The sequence below is a fragment of the Mytilus edulis genome, chromosome 5, assembly GCF_963676685.1.
Source record: "Mytilus edulis chromosome 5, xbMytEdul2.2, whole genome shotgun sequence".
Taxonomy (NCBI): domain Eukaryota; kingdom Metazoa; phylum Mollusca; class Bivalvia; order Mytilida; family Mytilidae; genus Mytilus; species Mytilus edulis.
In genome coordinates, this window is record NC_092348.1 from 14,890,486 (window position 1) to 14,913,839 (window position 23,354).

A 23,354-nucleotide genomic window follows, 5' to 3' on the forward strand; every position below is an offset into this window, starting at 1 on the left:
CGTTAATGATATCTGCCTACTGAGTTGATGATACATGCCTACTGAGTTGATGATACCTGTCTACTGCGTTAATGATACCTGCCTACTGAGTTGATGATACTTGTCTACTGCGTTGATGATACATGCCTACTTAGTTGATGATACTGGTATACTGCGTTGATGATACCTGTCTACTGAGTCGATGATACTTGTTTATTGAGTTGATGGCACCTGCCTACTGAGTTGATAATACCTGCCTACTGAGTTGATGATACCTGCCTACTGAGTTGATGATACTTGTATACTGCGTTGATAGTACCTGCCTACTGAGTTGATGATACCTGCCTACTGAGTTGATGGTACCTGCCTACAAAGTTGATGATACATGCCTACTGAGTTGATGGTACCTGTCTACTGAGTTGATGGTACCTGTCTACTGAGTTGATGATACTTGTCTACTCTGTTGATAATACTTATCTTCAGAGTTGAAGATACCTGTCTACTGAGTTGACGATACATGCCTACTGAGTTAATGAATTGATGATACCTGTCTACTGAATTAATGAAACCTGCCTACTGAGTTGATGATACTTGTCTACTGTGTTGATGGTACCTGTCTACTGCGTTTATGAATTGATGATACCTGTCTACTGAGTTGATGTTACATGTCTATTGAGTTCATGATAGCTGCCTACTGAGTTGATGTTACCTGTCTACTGAGTTGATGATACCTGCCTACTTAGTTGATAATATCTGTCTACTGAGTTGATGACGCATGCCTTCTGAGTTGGTGATACCTGCCTTCTTAGTTGATGATACATGTACCTGCCTACTGAGTTGATGATACCTGTCTACTGAGTTGGTAATACCTGTCTGATGTCATCATACCTGTCTACGGAGTACATGATATCCGTCTACTGAGTTAATGACACCCATCTGCTGAGTTGATGATACCCGTCTACCGAGTTAATGATACCTGCCTACTGAGTTGATGATACCTGTGTACTGAGTTGATGATACCCGTCTACTGAGATGATGATACCTGTCTACTGAGGTGATGATACATGCCCACTTAATTGTTGATACCTGTCTACTGCGTTAATGATACCTGCCTACTGAGTTGATGATACCTGCTTACTGAGTTGATGGTACCTGCCTACATAGTTGAAGATACATGCCTACTGAGTTGATGATACATGTCTACTGAGTTGATGATACTTGTCTACTGAGTTGATGATACCTGTCTACTGAGTTGATGATACCTGCCTACTACTGAGTTGATGATACATGCCTACTGAGTTGATGATACCTGTCTACTGCGTTAATGATACCTGCCTACTGAGTTGATGGTACCTGCCTACAGAATTGATGATACATGCCTACTGAGTTGATGATACCTGTCTTCTGCGTTAATGATACCCGTCTACTGAGTTGATGATACTTGTCTACTGCGTTGATGATACTGGTATACTGCGTTGATGATACCTGTCTACTGAATTGATGATACTTGTCTATTGAGTTGATGGTACCTGCCTATTGAGTTGATGGTACCTGCCTACTGAGTTGATGATACCTGCCTACAGAGTTAATGATACATGCCTACTGAGTTGAAAATATTTACCAACTGAGTTAATGATGCCTGCTTACTTAGTTGGTGATACCTGCCTACTGAGTTGATAATACTTGCTACCGAGTTAATGATGCCTGCTTACTTAGTTGGTGATACCTGCCTACTGAGTTGATAATACTTGCTACCGAGTTAATGATACCTGCCTACTGAGTTGATGAAACCTGTAATAGCTATCTGCTGAGTTAATTGTTTATTATTTTATGTTTTAATACACATCCGCATTCATTTTCTATATAGGGATTACTATAACATTATACTTATTTATTAAATTAAACTCCAGGTGGTGAACCAACGCCTGTATAACTCTGTATTGCTACTTTCACTTTTCATTGTTTCTCTCACCATGACGACGTCAAATTTCACCACTTTGAGTACTTCAGGGATTAGTTTCTGTATAAAAATTGTCCTGATGAAGAAACATGTAGACCATAGCAAATAAAATTGCAGACCATTCGAAGTGTTGTTGTCAATTTTGGGTATTATTTATTAAATGGTTAACTCCAAACTATACTACTATGTGTCAATACTTTTATTTTGGCATCATGCCTTTTTTGCCTGTCCATGACTTTAAAACACTAAATCCCTTGGATGTGTTTTAGTTGATTTGAGTCTCTGATGCATGATAATGCATGTACTCTCAAATCGTAATTTCGTGGTTTTTTTTACCTGCTCATACTGTTTGTAATGCATTTGTGTTATTTACTGTTTAATTATTTATATGTCTTCTCAATATTTTCTATTCTTTGATAAGTTTTTTGTATGACGATAAATTTTCACTTCTGTTATCTTACTATGAACATCAAAAATTATGTATTTTTGTACTCCATTGTATTACATGTACTACACAATTATTTTTTTATTTACCAGTGCAAGTTATTTTCTTTGGAGACATTTTGTCCAAAGTTATGGTTGTGTTTCTTATATGGATTAACATCTACCCCCTTGTTTTATTAATGTTGTATTTACATTGCGTCAAAAATCAAACTTATTTGTTCAGTGTATGTTCACTTTTTGTTGTTAATGTCGTTTGAATGAGTAAAGCCATTCAAATTGATATTTTATAGTGTGTCTTTCTATTTTGTGAAGTTTCACTTTTGTTTCAGGTTGGGTGGAGGTTTTAACCTGCAGCATTTGTTTGCATCTGTCCTAGGTTCAGTGGTTGTTGTTTATTGATGTGGTTCATAAGTGCTTCTCTTTTCTACATTTTTTTCTTTCTCTCCATCTGTTCTTTATAAAAATATTCAAAATTTTGTTTTACATTTCTTATTTTTGTTCATCAACATGTCAACTGTTTGCAAAGAACCTTCATATGTACGTATATAGCAATTCTAGTTTCAATTGGATTAATTCTTATTAAATATTGGAAAATTTGACTATCTGCCCCCTGATCTAATGGACTTTTCAGTGGGACAAAAATAACAACACAAGTACCTTTTAACGCTGCTTTTTTCATATTTTTTCACAATACATGTAGTTCATCTTTTTATAAAGAGACAAACTACCAGCAATTGAAGTTCCAACAGTGTTTTAATGTCAAATTTTACCTCCCCAGGCAGCCGTTTTGCACTCACTTAGCATTCTGAGGTGTTGTTTAAATTGATTCAGCTGTATTTCACAAATATCTCAATCCTCTTCATCATAATGGGCTACTTAAAAATTTAAATACCAAATTATAAGAATGAAAGTTTTCCCCATCTTCTTTATTTCAGTAGGACCTAGGTCAGGGGTCATGATTTAAAAAGATTTTGTTCAAAGCAATGCAATAAGACTTCATATCAAAGGCAGAAAGGCAGTCATTATTCTATTTATTACTATAATCATCAATAAAGAGTAACTGTCCAGGCTCTGTAGGATACGAGTTTCTGATGAAAATGAGTCTTGCAACAAATAAACAATGAAGGTCATTACTTCACTAAGACAAATTGCACCATTTATTCCTTCTGGAACTTGTATAATTGTTTTTCTATGATTTAATTATCCTAGTTAATTTCATGGAACACTTGTATCTGGTCTAGGTGTACCAGATTTATACGTCATTTTGTTTTCACGATTTGGGGTCACATGTCCAAAATGGTCTTTAATCACAATTTGTGCCAACTTTCTTCTTCCTGTAAAAGAAAACAATTCATAGTATGTATTAATTGATATGTTAAAGGGCATAAAAAAAATCAAATGCATGTACTGAAGATTTATCATTATTCATAGAAACCTCATGTTTATAGGTTTTGTGGGTAGAGGTTAGCCATAAATTTCAATATTCAACAGAATGCATCACTACTTAAGGCAAATATAGAAAATCTTATAAAACACATATCTAGCAATTCATACATTACATAAGTAACTGAAAGCGACAAAAGTTAGTCCCTACAAATATTTTTTTCTTCTGAAAAATAAAAAAAGTTATATATTGTAATAACAGTTGTATTTAGAGTTATCTTCCCATGTACCCTCAAAACCAAAAGCATGACATAGGCTAAATTCTCAGGAGTTACTGTGAATTTCAAATTATGTACAGGTATTCACACTTGACAAAACTGCAATTGTTTGCTGCTTTGATGGAATTCAACCCCCCTGCTAACAGGTGTCCTTTTAAAAGTGATGTAGTATTATTAACCCAACACTATATTGATATAACTTCATTACAGTCTTTTTATTTGTAGATGGAATCATGATAGCCTTGGACAAAATTACATCATTACATGTACTATGAAAAACAAATTATTAACTGATATTTTTGTGAACAACTATAGAGGTTGTAAACCAACAACAATTCAGGAATGTATAACAAAGTTTGAACATTCTTTTACATGATCTAATGGTGGCAGGTTTCTTGGTAATAATCACATTCTTTATTACATACAACCCTTTATAAACACAAATCTGTGAAGATGTGGTATTTTTCAGGTGGAAATGAAAAATTCATATCACAGCTATGTGTTTATTTTTATGTAGACTCACTTTCGATCAGATCTTAATATCATTTTTATATGTAGACTCACCTTCAATCAGATCTAAATATAATTTTAAGAAATACATCTGTGCTGGCAGTGGTGTCCCCATGTAGTTTGAACTCTGTAAAAAAACATATCGGAGAACTTTTAATTAGGCAAAGAATTTAAAAAGGTATATTTATAAAAAGTGCAAGTAAAGATCAAATAGAACTGTAAACTAAAGTTCCTATCTCCTTGTTCTGCATTGGAGACACCCTTAAAGATTATTTCAAATGTGACTACCAGTAATATTCACACAAGTACATATTTTAATGAATGTAAATACAAGAGGCTGTCACAACGACAGCAAACCGGATTTATTAACATTTATTTGTATCCTGCCAATATCACAAGAACCATAACTGATGAACGGTGAAAGTGAAAATTGTCAATATCAAATTTGACCTCCATTTTGTCATCAGTATCAACATATTAAAATTTGAAAAGCTTCTGTTGAATGGTTCATGAGTAAATGCACGGACACAACTGGAAAAGCTATTTTTCAATCTTTCAAGAACCATAACTCCTGAACGGTAAAAGTCAAAATCGTCATTATTGAACTTGACCTCCATTTTGTCATCAGTAACAACATATTAAAATTTGAAAAGCTTTGGTTGAACAGTTCATGAGTAAATGCACGCACACGACTGGAAAAGCCATTTTTCAATCTTTCAAGAACCATAACTCCTGAACGGTAAAAGTCAAAATCGTCATTATTGAACTTGACCTCCATTTTGTCATCAGTAACAACATATTAAAATTTGGGAAGCTTTGGTTGAACAGTTCATGCGTAAATGCACGGACACGACTGGAAATGCCATTTTTCAATCTTTCAAGAACCATAACTCCTGAACGGTAAAAGTCAAAATCGTCATTATTGAACTTGACCTTCATTTCGTTGTCTGTAACAACATATTAAAATTTGAAAAGCTTTGGTTGAACGGTTCATGAGTAAATGCACGGACAACATTTGGTTGCCGGCCGCCCGACTGGCCGCCCGCCATACATCCCCAAATCAATAACCGACATTTTTGTCACAAAAATCCGGTTAAAAATTGAGAATGGAAATAGGGAATGTGCCAAAGAGACAACAACCCGATCATAGAAAAAAACAACAGCAGGAGGTCACCAACAGGTCTTCAATGTAGCGAGAAATTCCCGCACCCTGAGGCGTCCTTCAGCTGGCCCCTAAACAAATATATACTAGTTCAGTGATAATGAACGCCATACTAATTTCCAAATTGTACACTAGAAACTAAAATTAAAATAATACAAGACTAACAAAGGCTAGAGGCTCCTGACTTGGGACAGGCGCCAAAATGCGGCGGGGTTAAACATGTTTGTGAGATCTCAACCCTCCCCTTATACCTCTAGCCAATGTAGAAAAGTAAACGCATAACAATACGCACATTAAAATTCAGTTCAAGTGAAGTCCGAGTCTGATGTCAGAAGATGTAACCAAAGAAAATAAACAAAATGACAAAACATCTTTTGCATTTAAATAATTCATGTCTGTCATGTTCTTGCCCCTATGAGGAACTAATTTGATCACTTTTAGTTGCACTTAATTAATTGAACCAAAATTTCTAAAATAAAACTAATAAATAATACAATCATAACAGAAAAGAGTTGTTAAAAAAGTATAATAACAAAAATACCAGACAGTCTTTTATCAAAAGCTCAAACATATCAAAAGAATGGAAAACAACTGTTGTATTCCTGACTTGGTGCAGACATTTTCTTAAATAGAAATTGGTGGATTAAATCTGGTTCAATATCAAAATAAACCTTTAACTTGTATGAGTCGCATAAAATTCAATTATATTGACAACAAATCTCCCCTCAGCTGCTAATAAGGGGTAGTCTTTTGGTCATATACATGTTCTAGCACTTGCAAATTTACATTCTTTATCTGTATTAAATCATTTATTAGTTAATTATATCAGAGATAAAGCAGTTGCTAAATAAAACCCTGGCTTTAGGTTTGTTTGATAATATTTGTATTCATGAATCATCTTAGTTTTGAAGTCAAAATCTGGAATTCCATAGACAAGATCCTTAATGTGAGAGAAACATTTGTCATTGTGCTATTATGTGGCTGTGGTTTTTTATCTGTTGCTGACAGGTGTTCATGCTCATTATTTGTACTTGTATTAACAATGTCATTTTCATTTTTTTTTAAATTGAAATATCTTTTTTTCATTTTTAAAACAAATAAAAGAGATGAATATCATACCTCTACAAGATTGGCCATGGCTTTATCATACTCTCCTCTGATAGCATGGGCTGTGGCAAGGTTATACTGCATTATAGCCTTAGCTCTAGTCAAGTCACGAGGTGACCAGGGATAAAATGAACCTGAAAAAACAAAGCAAATATACTACCAGTAAGTTATGTTACCATTTGCAGCCCAGAAGATTTTATGATATGATCAAGCTACACTAAGTTATCTTTTTTTAATCTCATGTGGAGACTCGCATGGAGAAGTGGTAAGATTTTTAATGGGAATTCTGTTTTTCTCACAATGCCTGAAACAAAACAGCACTATGATGTGCAAAACAACAATAAGGATATGACCGTCTGCATTTAAAAGAATCTCCATACATTAACGTCTTCGTCGGATTTTTTATTTATAATCGAAATTCAATCTCTTGCTGGTCCAAGGACACAGTTATCATCCTTTGGTTTTCGTTGTCTACGAATATAGTCCCTAGTGTAAACAGTGTATAACTTGCGCATGTTTTATTTGATACACTTTCCCAATTTATTTCTTGATATTAAATGCATGAAATATTAAGTAGGGGAATGTAATTACATGTTAAAAAAATTTGGGTGCCGAATCTTAATGTTGAGTAGTGATTTGGTCCAGTTCAAAAAGGTCAAATTTTATCACGTCTGAAGCTGTCAAACTGAATTTTACACCCCTTAACACAGAATTGTCAATATTTTGAGTTAGAGCTGGATGAAGTTTCTATAATTTTGATATTATTTGTCTCGCTGGTAGTACACTACACTGTAAAGATCTTTTTGAGAAAGAGCAGGTGAAATTTTTTTAATTTGAATTTATTGTCTAAAAGAAATGCACTGCAAAATAACTGTGATCTCGGGCCTGCTTAAGAGTAATTATGCTTCTAAAAGAAATATGACATGTTTGTTAATGTAAATATCTGCTGCATTACAAAATAATTTTCAAGCTTATAATTTTAGATTATACCTTTGACCTCTGTTTCTTGATCTTTATCTCCTTTATCTTTCTCTGTTTTCTCATTCTTTTCATTTTTATCTAAAATTAAAGGAAAATATATATATTACTCCAAGGGTTTTAAAATAATCAAATCATTAATGGTAAGTGGTCTACATTTGTGTTAAAACTATTGGTTACAAACAAATCAACGTGCATGTGAGCACTGAGGGGTAAAGATTGCTTTCATTTGGAAATTAAATGTGAAAATAATATTTTACTAGGCAGATAATGAATTTGAGTTGGAGTTATCTTCCTTTGTTCATGTAATTTTTGATAAAAAAGTTTTCTAAAAAAAAAATATGGTAAATCAAATACACATCATATTGTAACTTCAATATGCATGACATTCACTGGATATGATCTAAAGACTGCTCACATCACAGCACTATTGTGTTTGAACTATCAAAAGTAGCGATAAACCCTAGAAGAAGAAAATAACAAGTCAGTCCCATAAAGGTTTTGATTACATTTCATGCAATCTTTACCCCAAAAATCTTATATGGACAAATGAGGCAATATAAGCATGATAAGATGACTGCTTCTATTTAATTCTATGTTTCAAAGGAAAGAACATTTACGTAGAAAGCTCACATACCCCACTTGCCCATACATTAATATAGAATGATAAATCACTGCGAAATGGTTCCCAATTTCAGATTTTTCTCGTTAGATTGAAAACCTTCATGTTTTGATTGATACAAAAACAAATGGTATAAACAAGCATTGAAATGTGTAATATTTGTAACAAATTATGATCAAATATGTTGGAAATATATAGGATACAATGTAAAAGTATTCATCATTTAAGTTTCCCCCGATTAGACCTGTTTCTCTGATATAAAAGTATTAGAAATGTTTGTAAGGAAAGTGTTAATGTTTATTTTCTGGCCCTCTCTACAAACAAAAGTTATTAATCTCTTACCTTGATCAGATTTAGGTTCAGGTGGTAATGTATTGATATCGGTTACAAGTTCAGGATTTAAATGTTGTATACCATCGGCTATTTTGTCTAATGCTACAAGTGCTTCTGCCATATATAAATGACCTAGATATCTGGAGAGAATAAGAATGATAGCATACATAATGATTTAAAAAAATGATTCTTGTATTGCAAAGGTATCAATTTATAGCAGTCTTTTACTGTGTGTTTGTTTTTTCTACATTGGCTAGAGGTATAAGGGAGGGTTGTGATCTCAAAATACATGTTTAACCCCGCCGCATGTTTGTGTCTGTCCCAATAAGCCTCTGGCCTTTGTTAGTCTGGTATGATTTTTAATTTTAGTTTCTTTTATATATTTCAGAGTTTAGTATGATGTTCATTATCACTGATATAGTATATATTTTGTTAAGGGGTCAGCTGAAGCACAATTCTGGATGTTGGATTTTTTGCTACTGTGGCTTCATTTATTTTCCCCATACTTAATCCTATTGATTTTTTAAAATCACTAGTAAACCAAACTATGACACGGTAATTAACAACTTGCAGTTTCCATGAACAGTTTTTATCAATTTTAAAAAGTAAAGTATCACTGATATTCGATATATATATTATTGATTTAATTAAAATACTTGTATCTTCCTTCAATAAAAAACGTGTGTTATGTTACAATGTTTATCGCTAGTCAACACTATACTAAAACTGCATAACGTAACCGGAAATAAACATCCGACTCCATACACATTTCTCTGGATTCTTCGTTGAATTCTTAAATTCGTGGTTTGCTGTGACCCACGAAACCCATGGAAAATTGGTATACCACGAATTACAAGAGGTTCTCAAGAGCCTGAATCGCTCACCTTAAATTTTTTGCTTAAATCTTCCATCAATGATTATTTTGGGTTTTCAATTTATATAAATGGTTTTTCGATTCTGTCATATCTTCTTCAAAAGCAAAAACAAGATTGGACACACTGAAATGTCTCGTTTGTCTCGTGTTCATAATATAATTTATGATGAAAGTATAAAAAAACATTGTATACCCCAAGCATTACATTATTGCTGTTTACAGTTTATTTACATCTATAATAATATTCAAGATAATAACCAAAAACAGCAAAATTTCCCTAAAATTACCAATTCAGGGGCGGCAACCCAACAACGGGTTGTCCGATTCATCTGAAAATTTCAGGGCAGATAGAACTTGACCTGATAAACAATTTTACCCCAGTCAGATTTGCTCTAAATGCTTTGGTTTTTGAGTTATAAGCTAAAAACTGCATTTTACCCCTATGTTCTATTTATAGCCATGGCGGCCATCTTGGTTGGTTAGCCGGGTCACCAGACACAATTTTTAAACTAAATACCCTAGTAATGATTTTGGCCATGTTTGGTTAAATTTGGCCCAGCAGTTTCAGAGGAGAAGATTTTTGTAAAAGATAACTAAGATTTACGGAAAATGGTTAAAAATTGACTATAAAGGGCCATAACTCCTAAAGGGGTCAACTGACCATTTCGGTCATGTTGACTTATTTGTAAATCTTCCTTTGCTGAACATTTTTGCTGTTTACAGTTTATCTCTATCTATAATAATATTCATAATAATAACCAAAAACAAGAAAAATTTCCTTAAAATTACGAATTCAGGGGCAGCAACCTAACAACGGGTTGTCAGCTTCATCTGAAAATTTCAGGGCAGATAGATCTTGACCTGATAAACAATTTTACCCATGTCAGATTTGCTCTAAATGCTTTGGTTTTTGAGTTATAAGCTAAAAACTGCATTTTACCCCTATGTTCTATTTTTAGCCATGGCGGCCATGTTTTTTGATAAAATGGGAATTAAAACACAAACTTTATTCTAGATACCCTAGGAATCAATCAGATGAAGTTTGGTTTGAATTGGTTCAGTAGTTTCAGAAGAGAAGATCTTTGAAATAGTTTACGACGGACAGACGACGACAACGGACGGACGACGACGGACGCCAAGTGATGGCAAAAGCTCACATTTCCTTTTGGAAAGTTGAGAAAAAAATGAATCCACAGTATATTGAAGACCCATTGTTGGCCTTCAACTGTTTTCTGCTCTTTGGTCGGGTTGTTATCTCTTTGATACATTCCCTATTTTCATTCTCAATTTTAGTTTAAAAAGTTTGTTATATGAAACAGTGTAGGGAACATCCTTATATGAAATTTAAAGAAAAATTGTATAAACCTAATGTTTGCCAATTCAACTGATTATCCTGCTATCTTGTAATATAAGTACCTCTGTGCTCCTGACAGTCTTGGTTGCTTGAGTAGATTTTCTGCATGTTGTAATGCCATGGTGAAATCATTCAAACATATTCCTACATATGCAGCAGCTGCTAACACTGAACACCTGTTTTATGTAAAATGTACATATATATATTAATGTGCACAAGATTTGATAAAATTTTACCTAACCACTACTTAATGTTCAACAGTATCTTTTTCTCAAAAATCTATTTTTTTTCTTATAATTATGTATATATTTGACCCACATGACCCAGCTTTAATCAGTTTAAGAATTTTCTAAGAAACCAAATGTCTATAAATTATGACCTGCGTAATAAATCTTCCTGACTGTCTACAATCCAGGAAACAAAATATATCAAGCTGAACAAAATTAATGCTCTGGTTCTGGGAACATCTTCTCTTATTCTATATAAACAATGTAATTATATGTTCTGTTTATAAATGATTTTCAATAAATTTTTGCAATATCAAGAAATTATATTGTTTCCAATCAAAACATATATGCTGTCTTAAACATCCCCTCTTAAATCGGCCTCTGCATAACATATAACTTCTTACAAGATAACTAGCATCCATAAAGAATAACTCACCACTAGATGAATTATAAATAGATAACAATCTGAGACTTCGACCAAGAAATTATCAATAATTACAGTTATCACATATTTGTTGCGAATACGTTGGGTTTTGCATATGTAATAACCTCAAAATTGCCCAGGGCAAAAGAGGTTATTGGTTATTGTGCCCTGATTCCAAATGATGGGACGTCATTGCATCCTTGACGCGAATTGATAACACTTTTGTCATAAAATGTTTAAGATTTTACCTGTTATGTTTCATTTAAATATTAGTATTGAACTTTTTTTCTCTTTTTTTAAAAAAAATATATGATAAATAGATTATAACATGTCTTTTTCATATTAGCCCTGGTATCATCCCTCGACCCATATAGGCCCTCAGTTAAAGCCTTGGGATGATACATTGATACAATGATATATTGAAAAGGGCATGTTATAATCTATACATACCTTTCATATATAGATATATTCAGAACAGATATCAAGAAACATTATAAATGGAGCAAGAAACTTAAAACCACATCATATTTAAATAAGTTCCAGGGCGGATCTCAACAGGTTAGACATTATCATCAGGCACTTTAACCATTGTGCAACAGCATTACCTTTCCTATGTTATCATTTAGATCTTAAGTTTAGCAATTACCTGAGGTTAGCAACTTCAATACTTTTCATAGGGTTACCAGGAGGAGCAGGAACCAGTAATGACTCAGGGTTTGGTTTTCTGAAATAGCAATATACTGTTATATTATCCTGCATTGTGGTATACATTTCAAGCTAAGAATGTGGAGCAATGCTAATGACATTCTGTTCTATGATAAAAAAAAAAAACAACACTATTTTATGTATTGGTACTTTTTAACACTTGTTACAGATGTAGTTCAAATAGTTTAAATGACAAAACATGAAAACAATCATCATTGGGTACCACATTTCATCATATAAGGAAATCTGTAACTCAGAAACTACATTTAGTATCAGCTTCTTTCAATTTCTACAATATTTTCTGATTAAACTGGTTAAGAAATTTTGCTTGTGTTCGAAGTATTGCACTCAATAGAATCTTCTATTTTTCCCCTGTAAATACATACATGGTATCCTGATCATCTGAATTTGTTACGTCACTTTTCTGTGTTTCTTCAGGTAGTAACATCAGGGCATTACGTAAACACAAAGCTGCAAACTCATATGTGGATGCTGGAATAGCTGGTGTTCCGGGACTGAAATAAAAGTAAAAAGAATATTAAGATTTCATATGAAAAAGTTTATCATATTTCAGCATCTAATTTACAAGATACTAATTTTTATATACTGTTTCCCATCTATGTTCCTCTCTGTTGGCTAGTTAACAAAGTTGGTTCTTTAACTGTGACTTGTGTGGTTATTATTACATTCATACACCATGTATGATGATATTATACACTGGTGTGGTTATTATTACATTCATACACCATGTATGATGATATTATACACTGGTGTGGTTATTATTACATTCATACACCATGTATGATGATATTATACACTGGTGTGGTTATTATTACATTCATACACCATGTATGATGATATTATACACTGGTGTGGTTATTATTACATTCATACACCATGTATGATGATATTATACACTGGTGTGGTTATTATTACATTCATACACCATGTATGATGATATTATACACTGGTGTGGTTGTTATTACATTCATATACCATGTATGATGATATTATACACTTGTGTGGTTATTATTACATTCATACACCATGTATAATATTATACACTTGTGTGGTTATTATTACATTCATACACCATGTATAATATTATACACTTGTGTGGTTATTATTACATTCATACACCATGTATAATATTATACACTTGTGTGGTTATTATTACATTCATACACCATGTATAATATTATACACTTGTGTGGTTATTATTACATTCATACACCATGTATAATGATATTATACACTTGTGTGGTTATTATTACATTCATACACCATGTATGATATTATACACTGGTGTGGTTATTATTACATTCATACACCATGTATGATGATATTATACACTGGTGTGGTTATTATTACATTCATACACCATGTATGATGATATTATACACTGGTGTGGTTATTATTACATTCATACACCATGTATGATGATATTATACACTGGTGTGGTTATTATTACATTCATACACCATGTATGATGATATTATACACTTGTGTGGTTGTTATTACATTCATACACCATGTATGATATTATACACTGGTGTGGTTATTATTACATTCATACACCATGTATGATGATATTATACACTGGTGTGGTTATTATTACATTCATACACCATGTATGATGATATTATACACTTGTGTGGTTGTTATTACATTCATACACCATGTATGATGATATTATACACTGGTGTGGTTATTATTACATTCATACACCATGTATGATGATATTATACACTGGTGTGGTTATTATTACATTCATACACCATGTATGATGATATTATACACTGGTGTGGTTATTATTACATTCATACACCATGTATGATGATATTATACACTGGTGTGGTTGTTATTACATTCATACACCATGTATGATGATATTATACACTTGTGTGGTTGTTATTACATTCATACACCATGCATGATGATATTATACACTGGTGTGGTTATTATTACATTCATACACCATGTATGATGATATTATACACTGGTGTGGTTATTATTACATTCATACACCATGTATGATGATATTATACACTTGTGTGGTTATTATTACATTCATACACCATGTATGATGATATTATACACGTGTGTGGTTGTTATTACATTCATACACCATGTATGATGATATTATACACTGGTGTGGTTATTATTACATTCATACACCATGTATGATGATATTATACACTGGTGTGGTTATTATTACATTCATACACCATGTATGATGATATTATACACTGGTGTGGTTATTATTACATTCATACACCATGTATGATGATATTATACACTTGTGTGGTTGTTATTACATTCATACACCATGTATGATGATATTATACACTTGTGTGGTTATTATTACATTCATACACCATGTATGATGATATTATACACTGGTGTGGTTGTTATTACATTCATACACCATGTATGATGATATTATACACTTGTGTGGTTGTTATTACATTCATACACCATGTATGATGATATTATACACTTGTGTGGTTGTTATTACATTCATACACCATGTATGATGATATTATACACTTGTGTGGTTGTTATTACATTCATACACCATGTATGATGATATTATACACTGGTGTGGTTATTATTACATTCATACACCATGTATGATGATATTATACACTGGTGTGGTTATTATTACATTCATACACCATGTATGATGATATTATACACTGGTGTGGTTATTATTACATTCATACACCATGTATGATGATATTATACACTGGTGTGGTTGTTATTACATTCATACACCATGTATGATGATATTATACACTGGTGTGGTTATTATTACATTCATACACCATGTATGATGATATTATACACTGGTGTGGTTATTATTACATTCATACACCATGTATGATGATATTATACACTTGTGTGGTTGTTATTACATTCATACACCATGTATGATGATATTATACACTGGTGTGGTTGTTATTACATTCATACACCATGTATGATGATATTATACACTTGTGTGGTTATTATTACATTCATACACCATGTATGATGATATTATACACTGGTGTGGTTGTTATTACATTCATACACCATGTATGATGATATTATACACTTGTGTGGTTATTATTACATTCATACACCATGTATGATGATATTATCTATTGTTTCACACTGGTAAATAAAATGGAAAAAAACTGTAATTGTCAATTCATAAATTAAAGAATACAAATTCTGCTTTTACTACCCAACACTATTTTAATCTTCATTTTCACTGATTTTTAGGTATAGAATTTCCACTAAATCCACTCAATTTTTTTTCTAGTAAAAATAAGGAAATGGTTTAATAAATTATCACAAATAAAATCAAGAATATGCATAGATTTAAGAATAACACTACGAAATCCTGTTTAAAACAGAAAACCTGCTGGCTTCAAAAAAGTCTACATACCAACATTTATTTCAATGATCTAGCACATCCCATTTCAACAGTGGCTAATTCTTAAAGTATCTCCAGTTTCATTGTAATACAAATCAACATGATCAAGTAAAACTGGGACATATTTTTGACATTTTCCAATTCATTTTAAGTCCTTGTTTGGTTGTCTGCTTCTTCTATATTTTATTTGTATGTATTTGGTTTGATGAATACATGCCTTCAATCTTTGTGCTGTGTCTGTATTGTCTTAAGTACATACCTCACTCTATCAGTTCTCAAACCAGGTCCTAATCTTAATTTACGATGAATTCCTGATCCATCTGACCCCTGTATAACTTCCAATCTTTTTTCTAGTTTTCTGTCATCATCATTATTCTGCAATAAACCACAACAGTTTCCTTCTTTAAAAAACACTTATCTGGCAGATTTAAATATTCACAAACACTAATTAGTGAGTTCTATTCTCAATTTCACTAAATTACAACCTGCAGATCAAAATTTTAATATTTAACAGTTTTGTTGTATAAATAATAAACAAAGAACAGTACATTCTATGAACAAACATATAGTGTAGCTACTGTAAATGCTGAAATTACGGCCGCATTTTTATTATTATATTACGAAAAATGTGACATTATCATGTTCGCAATACATTATTGTAAGAAGAGGTTTATAATGAACTTTGATATGACTTACTTCTCTGTTTGTCATTATACAACACTCAGCTAATCTCAACCACAGTCTTGGATTTGTTCTGAAAACTTGAACAGCTTCAACTAGACAATCAAATGCTGCAACAGGCTTCCCACAATGCAACATTTGTATTCCCATATTATATAAAAGTTCATAGTGACGACTCATGCCAATACTGTGTAAAGGTTTTCCTGATAAATTTTTATCTAAAATAAAAATGTTTAAGATGAGTAAACGCTGAACTTGAAAGAAATATTTGCCAATAATATGGGCATTAATAAGTATGAAAGATTAAAACATATTCTACAAGGCTACATCATATATGATATGGTTACCACAAAATTGTCAGAGTTAAAAAACTCAAATCACAATACATGAAATTTTAAACATCCAGGAAATAATAACCTACTGAATAAAAAATCTGGACTTATTTTTCAATTGAACTCAATTATTGATACATATCATTCTTCTCACAAAAATTAAAATCTAACACAGATTTCATACTTAACCAACCAACCCCCAACCTTTGATACACAAGAAATGTATGCAAAGAAAACCCCAATTTAAATGACCATAGCACTAATGACTTCAACTCACTCAAAGTCCACTAATTCAAGTAATTCAATCATCAATCATAACATTCATTTTTTTTAAAGTTTCCAGTCTATATGTACAATTTGCAGGTGGTCAGGGTCAACAAATACCTTATATATTTTGTAGGTAAGTTTATCAAAATCATTAGATAAAAGAAAGATCCTACAACTGTAACTCAAAATACAACATGTATCATGCAAATTAAAATTCAATGAGCTGTTGTCAATGTCTTTTTACCTCTGTGTAATAATTCCTTCTCACTTGACAAGTATTTAAGTTAGTTCTGCCCCTCTAGTTATATCTCTAAGAGCATTCTTATTTTCCTGTATAGCCTTTCTGAAGTAGAATGCCCCCAGATGATGTTTCCTGATATAGAAGTGGATACATCCCATGTTATTATGGTACATAACTGGTAGACATTAATATTACTTACTATGTTCAGCCCCCCTTGTTATATCTCTAAGAGCATTTTCATTTTCCTGTATAGCCTTTCTGAAGTAGAATGCCCCAAGATGATGTTTCCTCAGATAGAAGTGAATACATCCCATGTTATTATGGTACATGACAGGTAGACATTACTTACTATGTTCAGCCCCCCTTGTTATATCTCTAAGAGCATTCTCATTTTCCTGTATAGCCTTTCTGAAGTAGAATGCCCCCAGATGATGTTTCCTCAGATAGAAGTGAATACATCCCATGTTATTATGGTACATGACAGGTAGACATTCTCCTGCTTCTGTAAATAAGGTGGACGAGGAAGGTGCTATACCCATCATCTTCATAGCTTTCCTGTGGTTACTTCTCATGTACTCGAAATTACTCTTTAGATACAGCACCGATAAATTCTGAAGAAAAAAAATTGAGAATGGAAATGGGGAATGTCAAAAAGACAACTCGACTACAGAGCAGATAACAGCCAAAGACCACCAATGGGTCTTCAACAAAATGTGAAAATCCTGCATTGTAGGTCGGCCTTAGATGGCCCCTAAATAAAAATGAACTAGTTCAGTGAAAATGTATGCAGAGTATCAGAATTGAACTTTTTTCCCATACCTTTCAAGGTGAATTTACAGGTCTAATTTGAACTTTTTGTTTCAATAAGGTATGTTAACAGCAACAGTTATATTATTTAGCTTTTGTCTAGTTTTCAGTCTATCTTCTTGGTCATTCTATTTAATTCTGCAATAAGTACACATTACTCAATAATTATTGTTAAGTTTATAAATGATTCAAGTTCTTCAGGTTGTACAACTTTTTTTCTTTATTTTTTTGTTAACTGTGTTATATGTTTCTGTTGTTGAATTGTTTTGTGATTATATAGATAAGAATTAAGATGTGGTATGAGTGCCAATGAGACAACTCTCAATCCAAGTCATAATGTGTAAAAAGTAAAGAATTATAGGTCAAAGTAGGACCTTTAACACAGAGCCTTAGCTCACACTGACCAGCAAGCTATAATGGGCCTGAAAATGACTAGTGTCTAACAATTTAAGAAGGAAATCAATGGTAAACCCATTTACTGGTCTATTTTGTATATTACCGGTATATGGTCTTTCCCGTCATTAAAATGTTAAAACTAAATACAATAACAAAATATTGTGAAACTACTATTAAGTTAGGGATTAACAAAACTGTTCCCTTCAGTTATAATGAGTAAATAAATAGAAGTAGCCATGTTGATAAAAAAAAAATATAGAATAAGTCTCATTACCATAGGATGTGCTGTAATTAATGCTTTAATTTCTCTTTTACTAGACTTCATTGATTTCATCATTAATAAACATCTTGTTTTGTACTGAAATAAAAATAAAAAACACAAATTACATTCATGATATATAAACATGAAATTATATATAAGAGATGGTGTTTAAACTGTATGTAAAACATTCATGTAGAGATATTCTGGTTCATGTGAAAATATGAAATAGCATTCAATTTGGTTCATGTGAAAATATGGAATAGCATTGGTTCATGTGAAAATATCGAAAGACATGTTCATGCTAACTATTAAATGTAAATATTAATGACACAGTGGACGAAATTACTAAAGAATATACAACTTCCAAACTTCAGTGATTGACTTTTGTGGATATTAGAAATATATCAAGATAACCTATACATTATCTTTGATGTCCTCCCTTTAATCTAGTGTGGTATTGAGGGATAAAGTATGGCATTTAAAAAAAAACAAGAATGTGTCAATAGTACATGGATGCCCCACTCACACTATAATTTTATATGTTCAGTGGACTGTGAAATTTGGATTAAAAACTCTAATTTGGCATTGAAATTAAAAAGATCATATCATAGGAAATGTATACTAAGTTTCAAGTTTATTGGACTTCAGCTTCATCAGAAACTACATTGACCAAAAACTTTAAAATGAAGCGGGACAGACGGACAAACAAACATATGAACGAATAGAAAACATTATGCCCCTCTACTTCATAGGTGGGGCATAAAATTCAAATTAAATAAAAAATAGATATTTAAATTACAAACATAACCTATCTCACCAGACTAAGTTTTGTTTTTGTTGGGTCATCAGCCATGTTGTCGTCTTTATCCTTCCCTTCTTTATCTCCCCCTGATTTCCCAGTATTAAATACATTCTTCTCTGCATAACTTAACATTCCCATCGCTTTCTCTGGCTGTAAGAAGAAAAATAAATAAAGATAATATGTATTTTTGTTAGATGTAGTTCCATTTGTTTTATTAATCTATTCATCTGATCAGTTAAGCCTTTTTCAACTGATTTTTATAGTTCGTTCTTATGTTGTACTGTTATACCACTATCCCAAGTTAAGGGAGGGTTGGGATCCCGCTTAAATGTTAAACCCCGCCACATTCTGTATGAGTGTGCCTGTCCCAAGTCAGGAGCCTGTAATTCTGTGGTTGTCTTTTGTTGATGTGTCACATATTTGTTTTTCCTTCATTGTATGTACATAAATTAGGCTGCTAGTTTTCTCATTTGAATTGTTTACATTAGTCCTTTCAGGGCCTTTTATAGCTGACTATGCGGTATGGTCTTTGCTCATTGTTGAAGGCCATACGGTGACCCGATGTTGTTAATTTCTGTTTCATTTGGTCCCTTGTGGAGATTTGTCTCATTGGCAATCATACCACATCTTCTTATTTTACATTCACAGACTGGACAAATAAAGCCAAAAATTTTCCTGAATTGAGCTCATTTGAAGATCAATGCATAAACTGTCTAATGAATCAATGTGATATAGTGACTTACTTGAAAAGTACACAGATATAGTTCAACAAGTAACATTATTGCTTTCTTTGCCAAATTTTCTTCTGAAAATAAACAAATAGACAGTTAGTTTTTGTAACAATAAGCGTTTGACCATTAAAAACATAAGTAATCTACTATAACACAGTTCAACTTGTCCTCAAGCATGATAACTGTAAAAATAAAAACTTATCAAAATGGAATTAATATATATTAAAAATAGGATAGATATGTTTAGGAGGTATTGGAAAATTTACTTGGGTGTTAAATTCAGTATGAATCAATAAATCTAAAGATATAACATCAAATAGTGGTCACACTGAATAACCCCTGTAGTGTTGTTTTTTTAAAGTGTGCACCACATTTATGTTATTTCGAAGACAAAAAAAATATTACAGTCATTTCTTATAAGTTAATTCTAATTTCCATATCAAACCGGAGTAAATCATGGAAAAACGTGATGATGTCATGGTCACATGACAAAATTATGTCTATGAGCTGATAAACATAACAACGTCTGCCAATCAGAAGATGTGTTTACATCCAAAAATAAGTTATACCAAAATCAACTCAAACATTGTCAAATAATAACCTTAATAAAAGCAATTTGACTGATAGTAGAGGAACAATGATGAAAATCAACTTTTAATGTTAAAATCAGTGATTAATTTACATTACACATATGGTCATGGATAAAGTACAATACACTATGGTGTACATAATACCTATAGGTTCGATAAACTGAAAGAGTTTGTCAAGGACTTTTGTGGCTGCTTTATACTGTCTGAGATGGTAAAATATAACGGCTTGGTTAAAATACAATACACTATGATCCACATCTTCTAAACTGTCACTGTTATCCATGCTGATGTTAGCCTGAGAAAATAAAAATTCAAGTATATTACTACAAAGTTATAATATAGCAATATATCATCATCAAGACACCCATAACTATGTTCCTGGGTGATTTCTACAAAATGCTTTAGAAATAACTTCCTATGTGATTACTAAAAAGACCAGGATGGAGAATGACCGCCAATGTAACATTTCCTTTAGGAGGCATCGGACAAAGTAATCAGCAAACTTAATTATCAGCCAATAATTAATATATTTCATTAGTATGATATCCTGAAGTCCACACACACATTTATTTACAATAATTTTCATTGTAGAAGAGACAAGCTGGCAGATGTTATTACTTGATTCAGTATACAGTACCAGCCACATTTACAGTTTAAAAAAAAACAAACAATCCTTTTTAACAGTTTAAAAACAGGGAAATATTTGCCAAATATATTCTCTTGATATCCTTATTATAAGAGACTACAGCTATAGCATGTATAGCCTATAATATTTCTCTGAACAATAATTAGAGATTTATGATTATCTCTGTTCACAATAAATAGATAAATAAATACAACACTGCATGCACTTTTAAATCTTTAAACCCAATTTTTAATGAGCTAGTTCAGCAGTTCATATATATTATTATGAATCTTGAGCCAAGCAGTAATGTTTGCTAACCATGAAATGCTGCATGCTTAGTGGAAAAGCAAATACCAAGTTAAAGTCTCTGGATTGACCTGGCCAGAAGTTGAAAACTACAACCTCTAGTACTCAAGGGAAGCATAATTGCTCAAAACCACTGCAACGGTTCCCAATAACATAACACTTTTAATTTACATATTTGAAATTAAATCATACCATCTGGCAAACTTTATCGAGGCTCTGTCTAAATTCATCTGTAGTCAAGAATCCACTTTGATAAAATTCAGCTACTGCTTTGTTGTGGACCACTTTAGGATCCATTGAACGTTCAACAAAAAGTTTGTGTGTAAGATTACAACAGGCACCATAGTTCTTCTTTTCAAATTCCTGTAGAGCTTGGCTGGCTATCTGTTTCTGAGGTTCTGTGACTGAAGGTATAGGTGGTGGAATATCTACAGTCTCTTGGGGAGAATCATCTTTGTTTTCTTGTGATGCCATTACTTACTTGTAAATGAACCTGATATAAAAAATAAAGATAACTTATTTTTTATCACTTACAAATATATCAATATCAAAATCTGACAAACCAATATATAAATGAAACTTCTAGAATTCAATTTAAATTTCAAAAACTTTTACATATTTGGACGCCGCCTCCAATAAATCTGGGGCCGTTCACGCCCATTGCTGTGAGCCTCCTTTCACTTTTGCACCCTAGACCTTAGCAACCAATTTTTATTAGTTTTGTGTTTAAATTATTTTGTAAACGAGTTTTGGTAAGTGCATTGCTATAAATATATTTTTTTAATGGTTCCTAAATAAAGTGAGATTCTGACATCTGTCAGTCTTTGTTTTGTGTTGAACATAAATCTTAATCATGTTTTGGTTAGTGCATTGCTATGAAAAAAATCATGGTTTCTAAATGAAGAGAGATTATGACCATGATGACAATGCTTTATTTTTGTGTTTGTTTACATCTCAAATCAGTTAACAGGTAAAGATGCAGGGCATTTATTTTCATTTTAAAAGAAGCTTGAAGGTACACTATCTATAACGGGACAAACATGTGTGGTGTGAAGGTGAAGAGTGTCAAAATGTATTGGGTGCGAACGGACCTGATACCGCCTGTCAACATTAATGACCACAGAAATTATGTCATGAATGTGTGCCAGTCTCTTTTGCAACTAAATTCACAGGCTCGACAATAAAGTTTAAATATTCAACATATTTAACGTGGGTGTCGAAATCAGTACAACTATTGCCGTCGGTGCCGATTTGACTATACCGGGTGCGATTTAACCAGAAATAAATTATTTACTGAGCCTGAGGTCACGACGGAAATAATTTGATCATTTGAATTATGTCATTTCAACATGTTACATGGATTTACTCTTGAACCAGTCATACATATTATTTATGTTAATAATTTCAAATTTATTTCAGAGGATACAAAATTTATGTTACCCTGCTGTTTGTTGTTTTCAAATTCCGACCTGGGCCTGGACTCAGCAGGCATCCATCTTGTCTGAGGGAAAAGTGTAATTTCATGATTTTATATCTGACTCCACTTTAAT

The 23,354-nt window shown here is 32.4% G+C and overlaps 1 protein-coding gene across 1 annotated transcript; it reads right to left on the minus strand.

The window, feature by feature from the left end:
* Positions 1–3,397: 3,397 nt before the first annotated feature.
* On the minus strand, positions 3,398–23,328 carry LOC139523052 (CCR4-NOT transcription complex subunit 10-like). The gene is made up of 17 exons (XM_071316809.1): positions 23,245–23,328; positions 21,997–22,297; positions 21,018–21,168; positions 20,296–20,357; positions 19,568–19,702; positions 18,763–18,846; positions 17,635–17,896; positions 16,461–16,663; positions 16,024–16,139; positions 12,727–12,855; positions 12,282–12,359; positions 11,047–11,160; positions 8,766–8,896; positions 7,814–7,882; positions 6,836–6,957; positions 4,609–4,681; positions 3,398–3,717 (listed from the first exon to the last, which is right to left on the minus strand). The coding sequence occupies exons 2-17, from the start codon at positions 22,276–22,278 to the stop codon at positions 3,599–3,601; spliced, it is 2,130 nt and encodes a 709-aa protein (XP_071172910.1). The 5' UTR covers positions 22,279–22,297; positions 23,245–23,328; the 3' UTR covers positions 3,398–3,598.
* Between the last annotated feature and the right edge of the window lie 26 nt (positions 23,329–23,354).